Source organism: Manduca sexta, chromosome 28, assembly GCF_014839805.1.
Source record: "Manduca sexta isolate Smith_Timp_Sample1 chromosome 28, JHU_Msex_v1.0, whole genome shotgun sequence".
NCBI classification, from domain to species: domain Eukaryota; kingdom Metazoa; phylum Arthropoda; class Insecta; order Lepidoptera; family Sphingidae; genus Manduca; species Manduca sexta.
The window spans coordinates 6,562,745-6,589,547 of NC_051142.1; the positions used below are offsets into that span (position 1 = coordinate 6,562,745).

General features: G+C 33.4%; 1 protein-coding gene across 4 annotated transcripts in view; it reads right to left on the reverse strand.

The window, feature by feature from the left end:
* Window positions 1-17,356, reverse strand: part of LOC115441861 (protein sickie) — a 181,183-nt gene extending 163,827 nt beyond the window's left edge. For all 4 annotated transcript variants that reach the window (XM_037444928.1, XM_037444929.1, XM_037444927.1 and 1 more), the window contains exon 1: window positions 16,016-17,356. In XM_037444928.1, the coding sequence (XP_037300825.1) occupies window positions 16,016-17,341 (1,326 nt within the window). In that variant the 5' untranslated portion in view covers window positions 17,342-17,356. The remainder of the gene's footprint in view (window positions 1-16,015) is intronic.
* Window positions 17,357-26,803: the final 9,447 nt, after the last annotated feature.

Sequence of the window (26,803 nt, forward strand, 5' to 3'; positions counted from 1 at the left end):
TTCATTGAAAGTAAATTGAATTCTCAGTCGAGTTCATTCATAGATTATTAAAACTATTTTTCATATTCATAGACTATTTTTACCATTACAATTTTTTATAACATTTAAGCGGCTCTCACTTATTCATCTAACCGAAATTTAATAGCCAGCTTATTTCAGTGATATATAACTATTCTCACGTCACTGTTTTAATACTCTACGTTATCCAAAATACATGCATCTGGCACACATATATAGTACTTATTACACCTCCGTCGGATCCCTCAGTTCATTGACATCATACGTGTACGTTTGGTGGATGTCAACAAAATAAATAGAAATAATGGTGCAGCTATTACTGCTCGGCGATCAGAAATAGACGCTCCCCCATACCCTAGCGCGAACTTGACAATCTACCCGCATGTTTATTTTTAACACTATCTTATTGTATTCGGAAATACTCGGTAATTATTTTGATGTGTTCAGCTGCTTTGAACCTGTTTTTAGAAATCTATTACAGTTGGTTTGGTCGATATCCTGTCATAGATTGATAAAATTAACCGAGAATAAACTTAGTTGGTAATTACGCGATGCATCTATAAAACGTGAACGAAGAAACAATTTATTTTTTCACTCCATTTTGCCGGAAAGAGCAGTGACTATTTCGTTTCATACGAAACTTATAAAATTTCTTAATTATTCAAAAGCTGTTTAGTTAACAGTTGCTTGAACTTAATTGATAAGTACTAACAGTGATAATTTTATCAAAATTGAATAAATTCGTTTGCTTTCCAAAACGGCTCAATTCTAGAAAAATATAAAATCACAATTCCCAAAAAAAAACAAACAACTTAATACAGTAGACAATTTATTACCGCATTAAAGGCAAAATACAAATCCTCTTAAAGTAAAACTTCGTTTTGCCATACCCAAACCTAGTAAATACCTAACGCATCCCTGTTCATAAATCATATTTCATCCTACTTACCCACATAACCAGTAATCAGTACAATAACTCATGGTGCCCACCGCATTAACTTATGACAGTTATTCCAAAGACACGTCCCCTGAGCTAGGACTCCGTGACTACGAACCAAAGACTTAATTAACTCTTGCGAGGGATGTAAGTTGCTTATGTAAGTAGTTTATTATGAGCTTGATTATTAAACCCCAGCGATTATAATTTTGCAAACTTGCCAAGATGTTAAGTTTAAAAAGATTGAAATGAAATTTAAAATAATATTTTTAAATAAATTATAATAATTGACTACAATTAAAAGCGCATTCCACTGCATTAAGTTACAAAATTAACACACGAACTAAATAAGTTTTAATGTTGTAAGATATTTAAAAATGTCATCAATTAGAACCATATTTAAATGGATTAAGTAACAAAATTAACACATAACTTTTTTCCAAAACAAAAACACATATTAACATTAATTATTACCGTTGTAATACATTTTAATTGTAATAACACAATTAATATTCAGAATAACGCGTTCATGCACAAGTGTTTTGTATGGAGTGTACGAGGGCATTACTTCAAATGAACACGTGATTAAAATGCAAATAGCCGCCCTTTGCCACTGGACGCACTGCCCAATTATGTGATCAGTGCGACGTGAGGGAACAACGCCACTGCTTGCGGAAATTTGCAATTATGTATTGTAAAACGAATGGAGTTTTTAAGCGGTGAGAATTGTGCATGTAACGTTTTAAAAGGTAATAAAAAATATTTATTGACGTAATTCATTATTTGGCGACGTAGAAATGTGATTTCACTGATCATAGAGTCATGTATGTTGTTGTTATACCGATGAGGATTGTTTTGGTACTTTGTGTAATTTTTCTTTGAAAGACTTTAAATATCTTATTGAAATTTGATATTTTATCTATTAAAATATATTTCGGGTATTTAAAATACACAGATTCTTTTTTTGAGTAGTGAGCCTGTTTGATAAGAACTTACTTACATTTATAATCTTAGAATTCTTTGCTTGACTTTCATTTTGTATTCATGCAAAGAATATAAAAATAATAAATTATCTACACTAGTAATTTAAATAAACCAGTTCTATAACAAATAGTTTTAATGCTTAGCAATGTCATTAAATATTCCAATTATGAATTTGTCCACAGATAAGCAAACCATTCCCGGCCCGTCCGCTGTAGCCGACCAATCTAGCAAACAAAATCTCATTTGCCATAAACGCATTAATCCCCAAACACAAATAGACGATTCGACCGCGGCTCGTTAGGCACATCACATCATCGAGCCGGATTCAATTGAGTTCCTGGTCATCCTAGTACTAAGTATAGAGTTTTGTCCTGAATATGAAATGTAACATAGTCAAACTAATACACATTAGAATTACATATTTACGAAATTACTCAATAATTTTACTCTTTGTTATATTACATGATTTATAGGACGCATAGATATTTAAAAAAACGTATTTGTATTTGATTTTATTGCCATTTTGTTTGCAAATAAGTCCACGTACAGAAAATGTCCATTGCAATATAAAAAATAGTATGTTGACAACGATTATTGAATAAAGCGACCAGACTGAGTGATATCTTCAGTGTTGTTACAATATTTTTTAACTGTAATTGTATGACTGCGTTTTCCTTTAGTTGCGATTAAACAAAAAGGGAAATGAAAAAACTTATAATTAATAATTTTATTATTAAAATGTGTTGAAGGAAACTAATTTTGAGTTCAGGTGTTTTATAACTTTAAATTATATTTTTATTTAGTTTTAAACCCGGATTTTTTTAAAGAATATTTATGGTTAATAAAATGTAAAGTTTCTTTAATGAATATTCGTATTCATATTGTTTACGAGCTTAATGAGGTGATTCCTTTTAGCTTCATCTAGCCGGAACCGCGGCGTCTCTGCCGCACATCCGCCGTCTGTTTATAATAACTTTTCCTTGAAAATGTTTAACTATTTTAAAAACTTAATTATAAATTTGCTTGGATTTCTTACTTTACGTTAAGTTTTAATGCATTGAAATGAAAGTAAAGTTTTTCTGTGTGCATTTTTACACAGAAAAACTATTTTTTCTAAAGTTGTTCATCTATTTTTAAAACGTCCTTTTTAAGTTTGTAGAAGAATAAATATTTTGTATGTAAACGACGAGATTACCACGGTATTAGTAGCACAGATGGTATTTCCATAATAAAACTCTATGTGGAAATCCTCGTGAGAGTTTATAGAATTCCCAAGTAAAGTATTAAGTAGATTCCATAACGGCATGCTGCACCAAGTTGTGCATACGACAAACTCTGTACACTTTAAGTTACAATATTCAAATTTATTTTAAAGTATTTTCGCATACTAGATTATTGTAAACAGCACCGGTGGCATAGTTCTATTGCGAGCGCATTACGACCACTGTTCTAACGTCAAGGGTTCGAATCCCGAGTCGGGCAAATGATATTTGGTTTCTTCAGTATCGGAGTCCGAATTTGTTTCTAGCAATAGGTTCACCTTAGCACATTAGACTGAACACACTTGACGGAAAGCGGGTGCTCTGATTGCAGGGCTGCCTACCTCTTCTGGGACAACGGCGTGATTTGTCTATATTTTTATTTACGCATACTCATAAAACGACAGCTGAAATTAACACTACGCTAACTTGAAAATGTCAACTTTACAAGAGAGACGTTTAAAGTGAAATAGAAGATACAATTTATAATACTAGAGCTTTCTTAATGAGCGTTTTGTGTAATTCAAGAATTCTTCATTTTATAGCAAAAAAAAAGACAGTTTGTAAGCTTATAAAAGATAAAGAAATAATAATTTTGCTTTTTAACGGAAATTTGCTAAAAATCGACTTAGCGAAGTGTTAATTGCAGCTGTCAAAAATAAATTGTACTAAAATCAATAAACATACAATATATCAAGCTTAGACAAATTGTAGAACAATTGAGTTGATTAAATATCGTTTTCCATTATTAATTGTGTGAACAGTATTATAATTAAAGCAATACGGGTTGCGTGTGGGATTAGGCTGCAACCGTAGGGAATGAGCGGTGAGGTGAGGTGTGCAGGAGGGGGGAGCGTCAACTAATCGCCTCTGACACGTTCCTGACGCAGGACCGCCTTTCCAACACGCGTACAATTTGAATTTACATTAATTTTGGGAATTCCATAATTTATGAATGGTCGAATGGAGAATTTAAAAGAAATTTTAAATTGTACGTAAAGGTCGTTTATTGATCATATTTGTAAGAGATACTCAAATGTTTGTTTTACGCTATACGCTTTACGCTATAGTTGCTGTGGGAATATAAATCTTATTATTTATAGATACAAGAGCTATGTCTTGTGGAGATGTAGCTGTGTATAAGATGAGACTTTATATCTAGTAACAAAGAGCCGAAAAAAATTGAAATAATTGCAATAGCTACTATTTAAACAATAAAATAATCCATCCCAATTAGACAGTATTGTTTTAAGACTAATGAGTATAATCAAATGAATAATTTCGCATTGTACGTGTTGCAACATTGCCAGAGCCTATAAAATTAATTGGGCAGCTAGCGCTTTAACGGTATTGGCTTGGCTACAGAATTCAATAAATTCATACCTTTCATATTTAATTAATTACTGTAATGTAGCAGCACCAGTTTATTGCCATTTTCAGTGAACATTATCTGTATTATTAACGACGCCAAAACAAATTATTCCAGTTAACCTAACAAATTAATTTTAATTTATGTTTGACTCTATTATTCGTAGAGCCTTTTGGCTATGGTGACATAGAAAAAAATTATGGGATACAGATTTTTTTTAATAATTAAAATTCCGATTTTAATGTTACATTATAACACTGAAATCATTAATTTATGACTGCAATTAATTTAATTATTATTCACATACATTAAAAATCTAGAGAGTTTGAAGCCAGTCCTCTCGTAAGCAAGAGATACGAAAGCAACCGAAAAACAAAAGGATTAACTTGTCATTCTAGAAGAGATGGCATATGTATACGCGTGCTTACTCCGCACACATCTTGCCTTAAGTGATGTAATGTTTGTTTAGACTACACTAATTTTAGTGCAAAATTGGTAGTGTTGTGCTGGCTAAAGCTTAAATGGGACAGCTTGACCCCAGACTAAGCCGGATTAGCCAACAATTAGCACTACTTTTTTTTTTAATTTTACGTAAATTACAATGTTTAGTTGTGTTTGTATGGTAACAGATATCCATATGTCCGAATGGCGAATATCTATTGAGTATTAGATTTGTACATATTTATGTGCAGTGGAGATCTCACCCATTTTCTTGCTGACGAATATTACATAAAATATATATTTTATTTGAATATGTTATTTTAATAATGATATGGGTATAGGCTTGTTCCGTCCAACATCATGGGACGAAACGCACACTTTAAAACTTAGGTGCCCTAGTTGCATCTCTTCCTACCGCTTCGGGGATAAAGATGCGAAGTGTGTGTATTTTATTTTAATTATCTTCTTACAAACAGATAAATGAAAGTTATATTGTCATTTAACGTAATACCGACATCGTTTCGGGGTCACAGTGAATGATTATAACCACAATATTTCTAAATTAATGATACCTATAAACAAACGCGAGTTATAAACTTCTCTTTCTTCGCTTATCTATTTCTAAATTTTAAGCAATTTGTTACAATACCCAATACTGTAGGGGAAAACTTTGAAACTAACTTCGTAATTTATCTAGATTGTTCGAGAATTTGCTGTTAAAAGTTATTAAACGCCCTTCCTATTTCTCAATTAACTTAAATTACAATTAAACTGAAATAAAACAGAAATTACGTTACAAACAAACGTTTCATGAGTTCTAAAGTTTAAGGTAAGAAATATAAATGCTAGTAAAGTTTGTAATAGTGCTACTAGATAATTTTATTCATTTGTAATAGATTAACGAATTCATTAAACAACTTATTAGAACAAGAACATTCTCTACAAAGGTTTATTTATTATATTATTTTTTACAAGTAACGCTACCTAAAATTGGCGCCATGTGACGTATTTACTTTTAACCTTTGGTAGAAATCGTCAATATAATATTCATAGGCTCTTCTTTGGTATAAAGTCTTCTTAGATGTTACAGTCTTGTTCACTTCACAATTATCAGTTCTTTTCACTCAAAACTTCATAAATAAATTCACGTTTCATTCCCGCCACAACGCAAAGCCTTCGGTAATATCTTAGTGACAATATAGATAACACCACACTACTACTTACTTTTTATATACTTAAATTAATTCGTGAACAACGATGCGATGTAGATAATACACAGTTATATGTTAATATTTACACATAGCTACGGCAAACTTTAAACACTACTAAATCTATATTTTTATAATTTCTAGATTATATACAAAATCATTCGACCGCAATATTACCGAAAACAAGCGTTCTGTCTAAGTTCGTAACTAAGTAACAAATTTATCTAATTGTAACACAATGTTTATAAGATGTAATATAATTGGCGCTATTGACAAATGTTACGAAAAAAATGTTTCGTTATATTTCCCGCCTAAACGCGAAGGCTTCGCAGGCGGGCGGACGTTCGTCCTGCTAGCGGGGCGCGCGGCACGCGACTGGGGCGCGTGGGGAGACTGGGGCGGATCGATGCCGCCCTCGGCCCTCAGCCACCACCGCGGGGATGCATGCATGCACCACCGCTGGATGTGGCCAACATTCCTGTGATTTCATCTGGACGCGGAGGTCAGTGGTCCGGAAGGGGATGCAATTGGAAAGAAATATTCCGTTGTGATGAATTTATAAAAAGTTTTTGTCAAAAACGTGAAAATACGTCTGCAGTTAGAAAAAATTCTGAGTGTAACAAAGATTTTTTTTAATATCGATTATGTTTCCAATAAGACGTTTGTAACTACTTTATTATTATTTATCACAAAATACCTAAAAAGTTATAATAAAGGAATCTTTTAAACCTTCCTAATTTATCAGATAATTTGTGTCTTAACGTAGATCTCATCGAGATCACTGTCTCTTTTAGTGAACAAGCATCCATAGACAAATTGAATAAGTAACAGAAGATCCGAATTCAAATAGAGTACAGGCCATCTATTTGAGCCGGTTGTCCCTCTAAATGCAGAGTTCGCTTACTCAAAGCGACTCTGAAAAAGTCCTTGCCATATGCATACACATTGGTTCAAGCCCTTTGATTTCCGCTAAGCCTTCAACGTTAGATGCTCGACGTCTTTAATACTTTCTTTGCATTGAAGAAAATCAAAGGAATACGATATGATTCTAGATGGAAAATGGTGCGCGGATGATTTTTTTATGCAAAGCTTAAAAGGATTTATGCCAGCGCCGTAAACGCATATTCTGTCAAGTCAAAATATTTTAAAATGTTCTTGCGGGTATATCGTTATTTATTAAATCAGTAATGCATTGAAATAGAAAATTGAAAGGTAAACGACATTTCATATTTCACCTTTACAGATAAGTGAGTATTTACCTAATATTTTTTTTAAACGTAATATGAGATACCGCATTTATCTAAAATTCAGAAAAATACTACAAATTACACATGCAGGGCAGGTAAACATCCCATTTCATTTCACTAAGCCGGCTCACAACTCGCGTCCCAGAGGATGCTTTTATAATGCTTCAAAGGATTGTTTCAGTCCATGTTGAACTTTCCGTTCAATTTCACTAAGATATTGTACTCTCGAAACGTGTAATGCATTCTCTTTAAGGGATCACCCAAAACCTACGCTTTCAATTTATTCTATAGAAGTTGGATATGTTATTATAACATGAATAAATCAGCTGACATGGGTTGGAGGCGCATTGAACATCAATTGCCTTTATACAATTAGCCTAAATTTAATAAATTAAAATAAATGCAGTTAACGCTCGTTGAATTTTTGCGATTTACAAGGGTTCAACATGATTTCTATATCATTATTCTCTATAACCTGAATATTGAAATACGTAGGCATTCTAATATTATTAGTAATGATTGACGTAATATCATCTTTGCGGTTTATATTTATATCTTGTTAAGTGTTATTGGACTTTATATCCGTAATATAATCTCACGTTCATCTTATGTCTGTTTACTATTTTTATAGCATACAATTATTCTATAAATTTAAAAGGTTATTCCGCCACAGCTTGGCATTATAAGTTTTTCAAACTCTAAAATTGTCACTAAGAATTATCTCCCGTGGAAATTGTATTCAAAAACTGATAACACTTAATTAATGTTAAGCGCTAGTAGGAAATCGATATTATATTTATTTATATTCAGCTAAAAACGTAAACATATATTGTCACGAAAACTATATTTGCGGACATGTGAATGTAAAATGACAATTGTTTTGAATTGAGTCTATTTGTACCGCGCCCAGCACCTCATGATAATGAGTGAATGAATGAACAAATACAATCATGTTTATTTAATTAACCTTTCATATAAATACTACTTTTGCCCCGGGAAAATATTTAAATCGTCTGAATATTATGAACACATCGCACCATTCAAAATTATATAAATTAAAGGTACGATTCCGAACATGACGATTACGATAAATTACAGTTGTTGCAGGCTGAAGATGTAAATTAGCTTTCAAAAAAACTTTTTTTTTCCATATAATATTTTTTATAGTTCGAATTAAACACTGCTGTCAATACTCTTAAGATGTGTCAATTAAATAAGCGATTTATTACATCAATTTAACCATATTTGAATAGTTCTTCTGCATTGACGATATGTTAGAAGGTAAAATTCCCCAACATTTATCGAACCAGTAATAAGTAACGTATTGATGCATGAAACTTCGAAAAATGCCTAATAGCGTCTATATAAAGTAAAATGTATGTTCCATACAAGGAAGCGTAAAGTAAATATTCCTGTTCATAAAACCCGTTTAAAAGTTCATTACTAACTATATCCGACGTGTTTGAACCGTAGGCATTTGACTGATTGAGCCATTTTTAGATGAGACGAAGGAAGGGCGGACGGCAGTACTCAGAATAGAATACTTCTAATTATCACTCATGTCATTCGTCACAGGATCTGTAGAATACTTTAGATAAGTTTCATAGTGATTTATATGAAAAAAGTGAAATGAATATGAGAAGACTTTGTGTAGATATAAAAAAATACAAGCTATTAATTCATAAACATTTTGTTCCTAAATTGTTATTTGCACTTTATTTTTTGTTTAATTTAATGATGAAAATAAAGTATTTAGTTATTTATTTTATTTTATTAGGAGTTGTTACTGACCCTAATATGTAGAAATTAATATGACATTATATTATACGCGTCAAGATAACATACTGCATGCACGTGTTTATAATATTTTAAAACAACGTTTGCGAGTGCAATTAGGTACCAATTTTACATCGGTGTGAAACTTTTCAGGTGCGGATGCCAGAGGGCTTTAATTAACTTTTTATTTTTATAGTAGTCACAAGCTTAATGAAATAACATATATCAGAAGTATCTTACTGATATTTTAAAAGTTACAATTTATAAAATATTTTTAATTTTGGGTATTTATTAACAAATGCAATAACCGCTGAATGGGTTCGAAGTCAAAATAATAATACAATAAGGCAAGTAAGGTACAATATAGGTACCATTACTATCCACCCCCGTACCGTCTTACAAGAATAAATTTCCAATACTAACAAACCTCTACAAAAATATTATAGATATAAAAGCTATTAGAACTATAATAAAGAAGCAGAGAATGCACAATCTTGTTTTGTTCTATTCTTTCCTTACAAAAAGGTTTTAACAAGGACCGTTGGTGTAGAAAGGAAAATAATTAAGCTGAGATTACATCGATGGCTTCTCTATTCCTTCTAATTAGTGGTAAAGGTTCGTTTCGACATCACACCGGAGCTACAAGCCCGTCTTGACGTTTTCGAACCTCGGCTACTAATTTGACCGTGAAATTCTGCCAGCATCTCGTTAGTAACCCTTTTAGAAGATGAGGTTAATTAATTAGCTCGTGGTAATACAACTTCTAATTTGAAATCACTGCTGAAAATATCGTAGTCAGACTAATCTTATTAATTTCGGACTTTTCATTACTTCGTAAGTTTTGATCAGTTCCATAAAGGTATTTTTATGGAACTGATCAAAACTTACCTTTAACCTTACTTTTAACCTTAGAAATATATCATAAAACTTATTTTTAACCTTAGAAATATATCATCACATCTCAAAATATTTGTTAATCCATTTCAATTCACAAATAGCCAAAAATAGAGATATTTTTATTATAAGTGAAATTATATGTCACCCCATTAAAAATTAAACAACGGACTGTCACCCAACGTGGATATAATTCAAGCCGAAAGTAGATAATTTACGATTCCTAATCCAAAAACAACACGAATAAATTCGAGACAGGATGCGAGTTACCGCCCTTTATATGAGCTTTTAACTTTTTTAAATAAACTCACGAGCTGTGGAAAGGTTGAATAAAGCCATTATCTTTCTTTTAAAGGCAACTTGTATATAAAACTGACTTAATATTTATGAAGTTTTGAATCTAAAAAAGTGTATATTGAGCGCTTATTAATCGTTTTTAATTAGTTAAAAATATATTAATGACTTGTTTATAGCTTGACACAAATTTAATTTGGTAGATATTTTTATAGCATACGTTAGCACAGAGCTATGGAGTCAGCTGATGTAAAACTTTTGAAGATTTACACAATGAAGTCCCAAAAAGGACTTATAGATTTGGCGTTAAAAACTTGGAAGATTACAAAAATCTTATCTAAAATACCGTTCAATCACTTTATTATTTATAAGCCAATATCGGCATAGGCACGTATTACTACGAGATTTGAGCTAGTATCTAGGACAACTGAAATTAAGGACCTACTTGAGCGGCTGCGACAAGAAGTACGCACAAGGAGACCAAATGCGGCTCGCAAAATCAATATCAACATCTATATATATATATATATATAGATGTTGATATTGATTTATCTTCTGTGTTTTAAAGCCAGCAATAAATATTTCTTTCTTTCTATACAGAAACAAAAGCAAGATTTAGGGCTGAACGTGTGTCTCAAAACGTTTACCACAAAGGATGGTACTCAATAACGCATTGGTGGCTTTGATATTCAGGAAACTTTACATACAAAATTCTTGTTCCAGCCTCGATCTGCGAAACTGAGTAGGTACTATATTTTCTCGGGAAAAACGGAAGGATAAATGCGTGAAAAGATGTTGTTTTTGAGACCATTTTAGCGTAGATATTATTTGAAAATAACTGATTAGAGTATCTAATTTTATATTTATGAAAATAAACTACCAATTAATTCTAGGCCATATCTACATTGCTTAGAAAAATCTGAATTTGTTTTCCTCATTTATCCAAACTTATGCAAAATTCTGAAAACTACGTAAAAATTCAACCATCTAACACGTTAATATGTGATTTGTATTTGTATTATTTTTATGTAATATATGCGCTTTAGGCCATTCTACTAAAATGACAAAGCAATCTTCCCGCTACTCCCTTCTAACGTCTCAAGGTCATCAAATCTCCATTTCAAATCACATCCAACACATTTAGATGTCATTTGTATTTGTATTCTTTTTATCCAACACATGCGCCTTGATTTATAAAAACGTTATTTGGTAAACATCTGCGACACGCAACGCATGATCCGGCGCGGCGCTTGCAGAATTTATGATCTACCCGACTGATGTATGGACCCACACTTCCGGTTCCATGGTTTATAGTACGTACAACATATTTTATTTATTACTACTTTAACATCAATCTAAAGAAAGGGACGTGTAATAGTTAACATTTTTTTAGAAATTGACCCCACTGCACCTAGTAGTAAATAAGTAGAGTGGGGTCCAATAGAATGTCGACTGACGAGAGATGATTGGCTCTCGGCAGTCGAAATGCATATCCAAAAATAAAAACAGTAGTAAAACCTTATAAAGATGTATCAACTTTATATATTTATCAATAACTTATACAATTTATCACGTAAGAACCTATTTATATGATATATATTATCGTTTCATTATTTTCTGTTTTGCTTAATTTCATTATACGTCTATAAGTCCTTCCACAAACATGTCATTTGAAACACAATCACATTATAATTCATACGCACAATGTACATATAGTTCTGTCTGCAAAACAGCCAAACTGTGGGTAATACACATTAAACACAGAGTAGGCACAATGAAGCGCCCTCACTCAATCGAGAAATAGGCTCTTTGGGGTCCAAGATTTGGCCGGAAGGAGACGTGATAATTCCATAGAGAAATGAATATATAGAAATACAAGACTAAAAGTATTTAGATTATCTAGTTTTAGCTTTCTCAAAGTAACGAAGTTTTATGACGTGACTACAAAATTTAAACATAATAAAAAACGACCATGTGCTAGAAGGTAGTACCATGGTCTCACCATTTGATATTTTATACTATGTTTATTTGTTTCTACGTTTACCTTTAGGTATTCCATTGAATATGATTTTATAGTCAACTAACACGTTTTTTTGTTAGGATACGTTTATTACTTCTGATTGATTAGTGCGTACTTATTAAAATGAACATATAAATCTCACTAATATTATAAATGACAAAGTTTGTGAAGATCTTTGGTAGAAAGAAACGAAACGAATTTACAGAGCCTTTATCCTGGGTTCACATTTAGAGTATTTTTATTACAGATTAGTACACGATATGACTCCTATTCCGGTCTGCATGCCGGCAAAATCGCGGCAACAGATACTCAATACCAAATATATCATTTCCCTATCAATCTGTGACTCGAAACTCATTGCTTAATACGGCGACTTACAACAATGCAATACATAAGTATATTTTTCGTCATGTCTAAAATGCACTATGTCTGCGGTAAAAGTAATTAGGTTACGGTCCCCGGGCGGCGTGAGCTGCGTACTAACAGCCCGAGGGCCCACTTTGATTTTACTCCTAAACCGCGCGCTCCTCGCAAATTGTCCATACATTGTACTGACGGCTTCTGTTTATGTGCCTTTGCGACTATATGAAATTCGCACACACTTGAACACTCGTCTCATAGTTTGGAAGGATTTGTTTCCAATTTTACCGATTTTATTTTTCCTTATTTTTATTTAACAACCATCTAATTATTTTTGATGACCACAATATAAATAAAACATTAACAGAAATCTCCAGGTTATTTTTTCATTCTTAGTTTCTTTCAAAACTTTACACACTCGCCGAGCTCGTTCACTTCGCTGGTACCTTGAGCGAAACACTCTTTTGAAGGAAGATCAAGCCACGATAGTCTTGTCGCATCACTCCGAGCTATTTGTCGAATCTGTCCACCTTCGTAAGGTAAATATTTACCGACTATGTAGCCACAAACCCTCAGGGAAGTTACCACCACATTCAGTCGAAAATTAAGTGATGAAACATTTCAGGGGCGGCGCGGCGTACAAAAGCGTTACCCGTTTACGGAGAGGGCACTCACGAAAAGAGGACGGGAACCTGTGTTTGTACTCCGTGCTTCGACGTAAGTGCTCACTCATCACTCTCATTAGCGTACAAATATAAAACTGAATTTTACTGCGAAATTAAATCACACTGGCGAATTTAAAGGTGAATCAGGAACGAGGTCAAAGAAAGTACGTAATTCAAGAGCACTAAACTTATCTTGATATCTTTGTTTATGAGGGTGCAAGAAGATCATCCTGACTTCGTATAGATAACAATACATATTAAAGTTTGTTTTTGTCACGATTGAGTGCCATTTTGATAAATAAATACAATCAACTGACAAAAATAAGCAGTAACTAGATTTTTTTATAATATGTGTTCCCTTTCATTAATTATTGAATAATGTCCAGAAGATAAGTAATTTAACAGTTATTTATAAGTAATGTGTGGTAAGCAAAGAGTTGGCGTACATCTTTAGTCCCATGAAAAAGAATACATTTATTTATTTATTTTACTCTTTATTGTACAAACACACACAAAAACAAACAAACAAACAAAAAAAAAAAAAACGGCACATGTACAAATGGCGGTCTTATCGCTCTAGGCAATGTCTTCCAGACAACCATGGGATGGATATAAAAACGAGAAATAGAAAGAGAGATACATTTACCTCCTAATCAGTCCACGATCTGAACCACATTTCCATCTAAACTATTTTGCATGAATGGAATGCTTTGAGACTGACGTATTATAATGCAGCGCATGGTGCCACGGTAATCAGGTAGGTGATTCTCACAGGTCGCCTGCGACGAATGGCGATCGCTGGCGAGTGCACATTAAATTACAAATAAGCCTCGAATGCATCGTGGTGTCGCTGCGTTACATTAATAAAATTTTAATGAGATGACCTAGGCATTGGTGTTAACGTGGTACAATTCTACGCTATGTAGGTTGGTAGGCGAAATTAGTTATTGGAAAACTGAGTAGGTAGGTATATAAAAATATTCTTTTATTATAATAAGTTTGTGAGTATTTATCTAGTGAGTTATTAATATAATATTGAGGTTATTGCATAACATATGTATGGAAGTGTTCATTAAAAAAATATAACTTGGTAAGTGTATAAATAATTTCTTGTATTAAAAAAATTGTGAGTAGTTACCTAGTGAGTAATTAATATAATATTAAGATGACTGCGTAAAGTAGGTAGGTTGTCGATAAAAAACCTACAATTCTATCAAATCTATTAATCTAGTTCATAACCACCCGTTATTTAAAACAGCAAAAAAAAGTTGAAATTAAAATCTTATTTCCTTGTAAAATTACCGATAGAAACAAATACCGATCACCAATCATAAATTGCGCGTGATCCTAAAGAGGAAACATTTAACTAATTGTGCTCCTAATAGGATCTATAGCCACACATCATCAAGTCCGCACAATGAACATCAAATACCGGTCAATTGTTCACACCATAATTGCCCATATATACACAAACTACCTACGATGTTTACACAAGTGAGCCCCGGCCGCGCTTCGTTATTTTCGCTAAATGGATCCATTTGAAAATTAACTGCACGATTGCTTCCGAATAATACCACCGTGTGGAGCAATTTATAACACGGGAATGGAAAACTCTAAACAAATAAAGGGATACGGTTTGAATTGTGGCTGCGTAACATTTTGTGTATAGCGACCTCTATTGACGATGTCTTGTACTACTATGGATGATTTTCACGAATAAGAAGAATTTAACATTACAAAATAAGTTACGTGAAAATATGTTTCATTTTTAGTAAAAATTTATAATTATACGTCGCTCAAAAATATATAACAATTTTTCCAACGTTATTTCAAGTTCTCGACGGAAAATAGTTCTGCTACTCACCACTAGATGGCGTTACCAGCATCAATGCATTGAAATTTAATGAGTAAATTATTATCATTGCTTATTTCCACTAAAAGAAATATATACGTGCTTTAATTAACTCTATAATTTTCGAAGGTTCTTTGTCTATAGTACATTTATGAATTATGCACATACAGATGTATGCATAGTAAAAACATAATTAAAAAACAAAACAATTGCAAAAAATAATAATATCCAGTATTTACATTTAAATAAATAACTCTTGTTGGGTTCAATGCATTCTAACATTAAAATCCATCTTGAACGAAGTATGAGAAAAACGAATAAGTAGCGTGCTATTGGAGTGTTGTAAACTGTTGGCATGAAAAATGACTCTTTCGGTCGGAAGTTCAATTATGTCTACGAGGTTTTTCTGTAAGAGAAGTAACAGCGAATTTTTCTACTTTAATATAACCATGAATAATGTATAATTCTCTTTTTGCTTGTTAATTTTTTGATCATAATAGATAGTATGTATTTAAATTTTCCCAAGTATAAGGTTTTAGTATCCCGGTGAACTAATTACATACCGGTTTTAATCATTATTCAAACTTGTTATAATACTATAAATAAATTATGTATACTTAGTGAAAATATCTATATTTTTATAAAGATACTTACTTATTCCTTAATCTAAAATAAAAATAGATGTCCTTACCTGAATCTGTTCTGCCGCTTTTTTCGCCAATCCGGGATCCAATATCGTGATGTCAAGGTCAGACGAGTATTTCTTCGCAGACTCACTGAATACAGCGGCGTTTACATAATACGCTCCTCGGTCACTCGCGTCCACGGGCGAATTCGGAGATAATATCCCACTATCGGTGTCACTAACACTGGCCGATTTGCGGCCCACACCGGAATTTTCACCGGGCGATTTAAGAGGAATACGAGATTTTTCCGGCGATAATAAAGGGATTCGCGATCTATGAACTTCATCTTGATTAAATCCGGTTTCCGGGTCGAATATCACGTAGTTGTCCTTGTCACATCTCACTTGATTGTTCGTTGTAACTGTGTATTTTTTATTGGGACTTAAGTTTAAAAATGGATCTTCGTTGTCGATGGGACTCTCTGGTATGATTGATTGGATTTTTGGTGTAATCTTTGGAATTGATTTGCCGTCGATAGTTCGTCGTATAACAGTGTCGTTTGTAAACTTTAAACGCACATATTCGTTTGATATCGTTCTTCGGACTGGTGATGACAATAATGGCGACGGTTTAGTCTCTTGTAAATTTGTTTTATTTTGAAAAAAGTTTATCTTTGGTTTATCCATTGTTTTTGCCGGAGAAAATGGAAGTCTTAATTTTGATGTGACCTTTTTCTTTGGTGAATTTGAGCTTAAGTCTATGTTAGCGCCTTGCACTGAACATCTGTATACAGGCAAAATGCTCGCCTTTTCATCGATTTTTTTAACTTCTTTGTCTACTTTAGAATTATTTTTAACAATGTCTATTGTTTTATTAAGTTTCTTAATCGGAGCTGGCGTTTTAAGTGTTCTGGTTTTATTTTTCTTATCTTGAGCGCTTGTGTTCGAAAGAGTATCAGATTTCTCTTTAATTGCTGGAGTATCTTTGATAAAAGTTTTGCTACGCTCACACGCGAATGTTTCATTTTGAACATCTGTTAAATTTTCATTACTAGGATGTGCAAATAAGTTATCTATAATTATATCTACGTCACTGGACTCCGAATTGGATCTACTCTCATTGATTATGCATGATATTCTTTCTTCAACTTCTACAAGAGAATCAGACTTATCGTTATCATCTATACTCCTGGATGTCCCACTGCCGGAGTCCGATGGTGTTTGTGCTTCAAACAGCGCTTCATGGGTTTGAACTGTTTGTTTAGATGTATTTTCAGGGAACGACGACCGCCTTCGTTTCACCGTTCCGGTGGCAGCTGACGGAGAGTCCCAGTCTAAATTTTGAATCGCGCACTGTGTACTATTCTTTTTAGTTCGTCTTGGGCTTGTCATTATAGTCGTATAACATGTTTATGTGCTTGTCTAATATCTATTCATATTTAAAAGCTTTGTCTAAGTGTTTTGTAGAGTAATTTACTTGACACCATATTAATTGAAACTGTCGCCACTGTCATTATTGACGTTATTTACTGAATTGATAACACTTATTAGGACATTTCCTTTAAAAACTAGCATCAGAACACCGTCCAAAGTAACGGAAGCTATTTCAATACAAGTATTAGTAATGGTACTAATACGTGTGATCATGGGATCACACGTCTATCATTAGTGGGACCGGACACGAACGTATATCGAGTTCGATTGTAATCTAATTACAAGTTGACGCCGCTGCACATGGGACAGGCTGATATATATCTAAGTTATTTCCGCTAATGGAACCCTTTGTTTTCAATTCCCTGCTACCGAAACGATAAAGGTGCATATTTTAAAAATTAGGGTTATTAAAACATATTTTTGCAACTGTGACTCCGGTTATTAATATTAATTAACTATCTATTTTACTTCATACGTTTGTAGGTATCAGGTTTAGCAGTAATATTCTTTATTAAAGTTAAAATACAATACCCAATTTTAATAAATAAATATTACATAAACGCAAGATACTCCTACGACGACCTGATTCATTCAAACTAGCAACCAAACCGATATGAAAACATTCATAGAGTTGTCTCAGTATTTATTTCTATCAAGAAAATCAATGACTGAAAATAAATGCAGACATTCTTTCTCTTCTATTCTCCCAACTCGAGTCTGCAATAGTTTAGTTGACTTATTTATCTATTCCACGTAAATGTTGAGGTGGATTCGCAGAGACCGAGACCGGTAGCGAGTCCGGAAATACAGTGAAGGAAACATGTAGTACCACGGCTTCATAGTTTAAGAGTCCACTTAGGTAAACGTGCTGTTGAGTTCGGCTTTACTTTAGAGTTGAGACAAATTATACAACTGTATATTTAGTACTAGCTGTTACATATGGTTAGCCTTGTCTTATGGGTCTTTCCCTTGATAAAATTTGCAATTTATCTGACTTCACAGGAGTTGAAACGCATAAACCTACTGAATAGTAAAGGTTAGAAAATGAAGTAACCCTGAGGCATTATATGAAAGCTGTTGCCTGAAGTTAGAGAACCAAAACTGAGTGCATAATCTATATAATGAATATTAACTCTCCTCTACGTATTTGAATTATGACAATATATGAGACAGGTTTAAGACAGTCTAAAATCTACATAATGAAAGCCGTATATCACAAAGAAAACTGCGTTTAAATAAAAGTCACATATGACCCGCATGGTGTGCATACGTCCTTTGTAAGGAGTTGTTATACTGTTCCTCTGTGCCCTTACCGGAAGGTAGTTTTTATGTGCCTGACCTGCCAGACCGTCTAGATACGTGCCGTCTTGGGAAAAAGTTTTACGCGAACGTGCTCTATCTCGCAAATTATGCACTACTTTTGTATTTCTCTACATTTTTACGACCTTCTAAGTGGATAAAGAAAATTAAGTAGCATTTTATGTATTTCTTATCTTACATCAGCGCTGCACTTTTAGGATGGCGTGAAATATTCATAAATTATGACTATAATATCTTAACAATTCTATGAGAATCATTTTTATTTTTTCACTTAACTTTGAGGAGGCAGTTATGGTAGCACGGTGTGTTATGCACTTGTGGTAACAACCCTGATTTACAGCAGAAATAGATAAATGAATAGTATAATCACAAGCTGACTACATGAGACATATTCCTTATTATGTCGAGATACTTTCACTCACGTACAATCTTCTTAATCAATGACGAACTGAAACGGAATGCAGTAACAAAGTTAAAGTCAGACAAATCACCCCCAATGGCCAACACTAACCTAATTACTTACCCGATAAGTAGGACCAATAAATGTTTCCACTTCTGAAGGGTGCTTTGGACGTTTAACAAGCTCTAACCGACAATGATGCCATAAAAGCCGCGTACCTGCATTTGAACGCGAAATGTAGTTAAGAATAAAATGTTCGTATAATAAAATTGTTATTTTTGATTATGTTGTAAATCCATTTGCATTAATTAGTAAGTGGGCGGTCATTTTAACGGAGAACATTTAAAATGAATGATAAATCACTAGGATTATATTTTAAATTATTTTCCTAATTGTGGTTAGTTTGTCGTTTTTAAATATATCGCGAAATTTAAAATAAATATACGAATGTAGCTTGGAAATGCAAATCTAGGAATCAAAAACATCTTTTATAAAATATTATGTTATTTATGGAGTCCAATTTCTTACACAAAGATACATATAAGTTCATAAAGAACTTTATCGATGTCCAGTATCGCCAGCTTGGTAGGTAATCCGTACAATTTATTGGAACAACACATCCCCTTTATATCCGTCGCAAACTTTCTAATTTGTTGTGTCGCCAAAGCCAATGCGACAGTATAAATAACTTGGTAACAAAATTCCGAGACAATATCTTCTAACATATCGACGGTGAAAGGCTAATTGACTTAGCGACATTATTTTGCGACACTGAGTTTCATACATATTTAAAATGAGCACTGTTTTATGTTTTTTAACTTTCAAATTTTTCGAATAAATTGTCGCTTCAGCCAATTAGCTATTCAAACATTGATATATAATTTGGCTATTGTCAATGCACCCAGAGCAGATAGAAAAAAGGAAATAGGGCAATGAAGGAAGTATAAAACGCTCAATATTAAAGGTTTGTGAACACCATGAAAGTCAGCCTTAAACACGTGCAATAAATTGGCTCACAAAATAACGTAAAGGATAAATAAAACAAACAATGTCTAAAGGAAAAATATTTTGATTCGAGCTATGATAAAGAACAGATACGAATTCTTTGGCTACAGATAAGGCACAAAGAAAAAGGATGTCTGCGCAAAAATGTAAAGAAAATTTCGTGGACAGTTGAGTTGTATTTAAAAATAATGATGAAAATAAACCATAATTTTTCATAAGTTTTGTTAACTACTGGTAACAACTAAAATTAGTTAGCAAGGATATTACTTGATATGTGTAATACAAGGCAAGGCATATTTAGGGTAGATTTTCCATCAGATTTATCTAAATATTGACTGACTAAATATGAGACAATTGACCAATTTCATTCCTAAAACTTTCATTTTATATAGGCTATATTTTATCTTGTAATTAACTTTATCTCAGCCTTTACACTACTGGCTCACCCTGCACTGTAATGGAAGTAAGGTCCAAGTTTATATACCCGTAGTTCGTTCGCGTGCCCTCCGCCCGGTGCCCTCCGTTGTGACATGTTTACAATTGAACTATGTAACACTATTCCTTACGAACTTCGCGACTTTTACTCTCCATGTGTCACGTAGCGACTTGCACAATTTGTTATGTTACTATTGTAGAGTAAATGTAGTGAATTTTCGAGTCTGGATCAAGCTACTACTAACTTGAAACCGTTCAATTCTATTACCCATTTCTTTAAATTTTCGAAAAAACATTAAAATAATTTTGATAGTTAAAATAATCAAAGTCCTTTATTTTTGGGAGTTAATACCAATTTGAGCTCTATAAATCTTGGCAAGTAGGTACATTACGGTTCAAGTTCGCAAAAAATAAACTCCGTACCATTTGCAATCAATGTCCCTAACGTCATTTCAAGAAAAACATCTGCAGACATTAACATCACCCCCGACTGCCTTAACCTATCGACCCCCGAAATAAGGTTACCGTGTACAGTTTCAAATATTTCTTATCGGCGCTCGGTTCCCCAGTGAGCAAAAACAGCAAGTTTAACTGCCGTGGCCCCCACCCCGTCCGTCTTAAGTGATTTACAGACGCAAGGCGGCCGAATGCAGCCTTAGAATACGTGCTATACAGATAGAGGCTCTGCGAAGTTAGCAAATTTAGATTTAGTACATTTTAGGACGGCAATACGGCCGTTTAGAGACACGACGTTTTTAGAACTTTTCATTCCTATATTATATATAAAATTATGTAATGATTTGTAACATAGAAATATGGAATACACTTTAAAGAATAATGTTGCAGTCTAAACGTATTTATCTCTACGAAAATACAAGACATTTTACCACAAAGGGACTTTATTATAAAAATATTTCTAAAGGTGTCACATAGAAAGTTTATCGCCCCAGCTTTACGAGTCTAGCCAAAGAATACATTACCAATACAAACGTCGAATATCATGAAAACTAACTTATCGTAGCTTATACAATAGCTAGCACAAAGCAGAACGATATTAGGGGAGGAAAACACCTCTGGGTTACTAAGACTGCAACAACGGTAAATTATGCTCCGTCTCAACTGATAAATTTGTAAAAGACAAGGAAGGAAGACTAGCTGGAATTTGAAATGTGAAACGTGTAACCGCCTCGGCAATATCCGCTTAAATGGGTCAGGAAGGTGAAGTTTATATCGCAATTCTGAATTAGGGAAACCGAAGTGCAATAAAATCCATGGAGACGGAATTACAAAATTGTTCCGGAATTTTCTACGAACAATATTGCTATATTTGGCGCGGACTTCATGAATATTAAAGTTATGGAACTTAAAATCTTTACTCCTTTCATTACATTTATGACAGAAATAAAAAGAACATTGCACTTTGAAAGTGCAGTTATTAAACGGCACTAGTTTGTTTATGACATTTGAACACGAGGTGAAGTTTTTCAATTTGTAAGAATTCGTCAAAATCACTTCAATTTGTTTATTGACACCTGGTTACTTCTACACTAGTCTACCAACTGTCTGCGTCAAGCTATCTTCTTCATGCTAAAGACAAAACGTGCTTCTACCATATCTAAATATAAAACCAAATTTATTTTCCGTTTGAAAACATAAATACCAACCAATCAATCCAATTTTAACACATTATATTGAAACCAGAAACAACTCATTGCATCAAACAGTCCCAACCACACAAACACAAATATAATCTCAAAACAAACGGAACCAGTACAAAACAAACTGTCATGTATCTTTCGGCAATAAACGGGACTAATAAAACGCAATAGGCAAAATACACAATGGGGCGGCATAGAACACATTTTAGCGCGGTATTAACACTGCTATATTTTTTCGGTGTAGGGCGGGCGTTATCTACCCGTCGGTGTGGCACGCGTTGTCTGTGTGTCCAAATATTGATTCTGATATTTTTATAGTTAATTAAGCTGTAATATTTCTCGATGTAGTTTGACTGAATAGGGAGAAAAAATATCTATTTACATTAAAATTTTTAAATGTATTTTCATCTAATGATGAGGCGCTTTTTCTTAAACTGTTTTACAATATAGGTAAACAAAATACGTTACTCTTATTACTACATTAAAAACACTGGTGTAAATATCTTTAACTCAAATATAAAATAAATACTAGATTATTTAAATTCGGTAGATTTTCCATCCGTTTCCGCCACCAAAAATATTCGCATAGCAAAATCACAACAGCTGAGTGCGATGGCCGATTATGATAACCAGCATGCAACGTACTGCAGAACATACGAGCAATATCCAGACCGTAGCCGAACGCACGACGCAGTCTGTACCGGGACATTAAGAAATATTATTTGCATTTGTAACAGGGGTGGGCCCCTGCGGCCCCGGGGAATGCATTCCTGCACTTCGCTGCACTTGTCTTCACACACACACATATTCGCACGTGCACACACACATACTCGTACGCCCACACAAGCCGGACAACGGTTGTCGGAAAATGTTTTACGTATAACAAACATATTGTCGTAGAAAGCACCGTATGGAAAGTTTTAAAGTTTCCAAGTTAAAATGCATTCAGAAAATGCTTTGAGAGTCCGTATCTTACATTCTACATTCATGGTAACTTAATGCATAGAAAATTCATCGTTTTATACTTTAGTTCGCGTGATACGAATTTTATGCGACTTCGTAAAATTTGAGTGAATTTTAATTTTTGTATTCCGTTTGAGTGTATTCCAAATAATTAACATATTTCATTAAATGGCGTAGATTTCGCAAAATTATATTTGATCCTCAAAACAAGTAGTACAAACGACTTTAATAATTTCCTATTCGCTAACAAATTTTCAATAAAATCACTACAAATGCAAAACAAAGACAATATCCACTTTTTGCATCGCGATATCTGGGTTACCAAAGCACTTACAACCCTTAACTACGAGTACATTTCGAATGGTAGTAGGGACAGTATCTACCTACGCTCAATCAACTATTCCCCACTACTGCATAGTGCAGGGGAATTTTCCATTAAACATTTAGATTAGATTTTTGCTGATCCATTTATCATGGTTTAATTGTGTGAGGGTTGACACCTTTTACGATGATGAAACTCGGCTTGATCTTAGAGATTCGAATGGTAATCCCTTGAAAGTATAAGATAACTAGATAGAAGAAGGGTCTTCTAAACAATATGTCAAGTTTGTATTACTGTTATGTTTGACGTATAAAGGGGGTTAAGACGCGTGTAATTAATGAGGAATGTCTATGTCTCTTAAAAAATCAAAAGATCTTAAATATTATTAAATTTATTATTGAACATGTTTATTCTCGAAAATAATACTTTATATAATATTATGCGAGCCAACGATGTTTCAGAATTTTACTGTGGTGTCACTTTCTAAATTACGGCTTAAATTTGATTCATTAACTTTAATTCTTTGTTTGCAACATTTTTAAAACAAATCAATCCAATAAGAAATGCGACATTACTTCTCTTTTCGACCACACGTTCCGCCATAACTATTCAAATTATTACATGCTATCAACCAAAAAATCTACGGGACACATTTAATGTAATGGATATTCCAACCATTAAAGTTAACTTTTTTATCAAGGAATCGCGCGCCCAACCCTGTACGAATGTATACATACAATTATTGCACTGTGCGCGTCTAGACTTGGGTAATTTATATGAATTATGAATCACAACCACTGTCCCATGAGATTACAATAGACATGCTCTGGGATGTGCAGTTAACCAAGCTATGTGAGCATCGGAAACTTCGTATCGGCTTAGTTCTGGCAAATTGTTAACAACTTTGTTGAACTGGAACACTGTAGTTCGGAGTTTCACAATATTCGCTGAACAATTCTGATTTTCTAGTATTTATTGACTATAAAAAGGATTCCTAACCAAGTGCCTGTGAATGAAACCTCATCGCCAGTAACACAGTAAAAAATATGCACTTATTCCAATAAAAAATAAGTATAGCAATATCGATTTTTGCTTTAGTGTTCAGGAACTTATAAAAAATAAGACTAATGGCAGAGCCACGCTGAATACAATTCTAAATAATTTCAAAGCTTTGCGTCTCATACGGTCTGAGAGGTTGTGGTAAGCCTAAATCAATCACCTACAAAAGTAATATTCCTCATTAGATCATTTATAGATAGGAATTAGGAACTACATCCAGAAATCGTCTGGAATTGTGACATGGAAAATGTGATTGCCATCAGGCAACCCGCTTGTTTTGGTACTATAATAAAAATAGTGTTGCATCAAAACCAACAGCGTAACGAAATCAGATTTGTATTCCGCCCTATAATTATTTTTTCTCGCGCCTTACGTCGCCGAGCATACGTTCCATTACAGAGGGATCACCATTCTCCGACGGCAACCCTGCTGTGTATCCGCCGTTCAAGTTTGACATCTATGTCTACAGACTTAAGTACCATCACTTTTGCTGTCCAGAGTACACGTATGTTCGCGTTGATAATAAATGCGCATTTTCCTTGTTATGTTCATTTATTATTTTAGTTTGTTTTGGCTTTTGGTATTATTCTTTTCTGTGTTTGTATGGCAAAATTTTAAAAAATTGGCATTTTAGACTTTTTTACTGTACATAATATTCAACCATACAATGTATATAGTATATAATTAGATTTAAAAAAACTACTAGTGTAAAGCAACGGTCGAATGAATGGATATGCCGAAGCCCAGATAAACTTCCTTCCCATTGTCCTATAAAGCAAACACACCTTCACCTGCATGTTCATTTAGACAGTGGTGATACCTCCATCAAGTAACCTAGTTTCTCGAATGTTTCTCATTTAAAACCACAAAGATAAAACAGCACAAATGGTTTTTATCTTGCATAAAGTTATCCAAATTCGAGAGCGTCGCGTACCGCGATGATCCCTCGATCCTCTTTCCTATTTATATGCAGATTCCATGACCGACCATAAGTTATCCGCGCTACAGTATACCTTAATGATACTCGGTTAAATGGAACCGGTACTTGGGGTAGTTTTAGGGTTCCATCAACGTGTTAGCGAAATTTACGGGTGCTTATGTTTTGATGGTTGTTGATATTAAAATGGCGTTAAACTAGTTCTTAATGCACGTATTGGTAGATATTTAATAAAGCACCGTAGCGGATATCATAATCAGGCATCGGATTAAAAAGATAAGAGGCCAATATTTCTAATTTAGAATAAAATTTTACATTACAAAACACTTTGTAAACTTTGAAAAATAAATTTAGAATTTGTGACAGCCTAATTTTGAATTACTCGTTTTGTCATCTGACTTCTAAACTACGCTTTTGGGCCTTTCAACCATATACTTTATTTAAACACAAGTCTTGCTTCGATTTTCTTCCTATAAAACCTAACAGAAAAATGGTATCTAAATTAATATTTTTATTAAATTTATAATTTCTTTCGTCCCAAAAAAATAAGACGCATAATTTTTAAGCCTTTTCGAAATATACATTATCCAACTATAAATATAAGTATGAAAAACTAAAATGGGTATTTTGCAGTAGTCTGTGAGTCACGACTTATTTCTGCGAAACTACTGTGACTATCGGCTTACAATTTGGCACGGCTGAACGTATTGTTTGCCCGTATCTGTTACAGCTGAAAATATTCTCGCAACATTTCAATTTCAATTACGACAGCACGAATTGAGAGACTAGCCAACCAAGCAATTATATTGAGTAATTTTTTATGAAAATAATACGAAAAGATAATTTCTTACTTAAGCCTTTAAAAATTAAACTATATAGTAAAACCAAAATACATATTCAACAAAAGACAGCGACGGAACACACAATATTTTGTTTTTTTTTTTCATTATGTCTATAACGCTAAATACATCAAGAGCTAACGGCGCGGAATTAATTAGTGTGGGGCGACATCTTGTTTTATTATTGAAATATGGTTCGGGGATTAGTTGGATTAATATTATTAGTGACTGTACTTGTATGTATAGGAAAACTCATTTGGATGATTTTAAAATATGCATCGGGCAAGGGGTGAAGACGTGTTCAAAATATTTCAAATTATTACAATCATAATGTTTGAAATGAGTATTGCAGAAAAGTTATTATTAATCGCAAAGTGAGCATTAAAAGTAACTTATACAGCGTATTTTATGACAACCAATGTAAGTTATAAGTATAAATGATGATCCGGAAATATTTATCGACTTTTGTAAAAGCGAGCGAA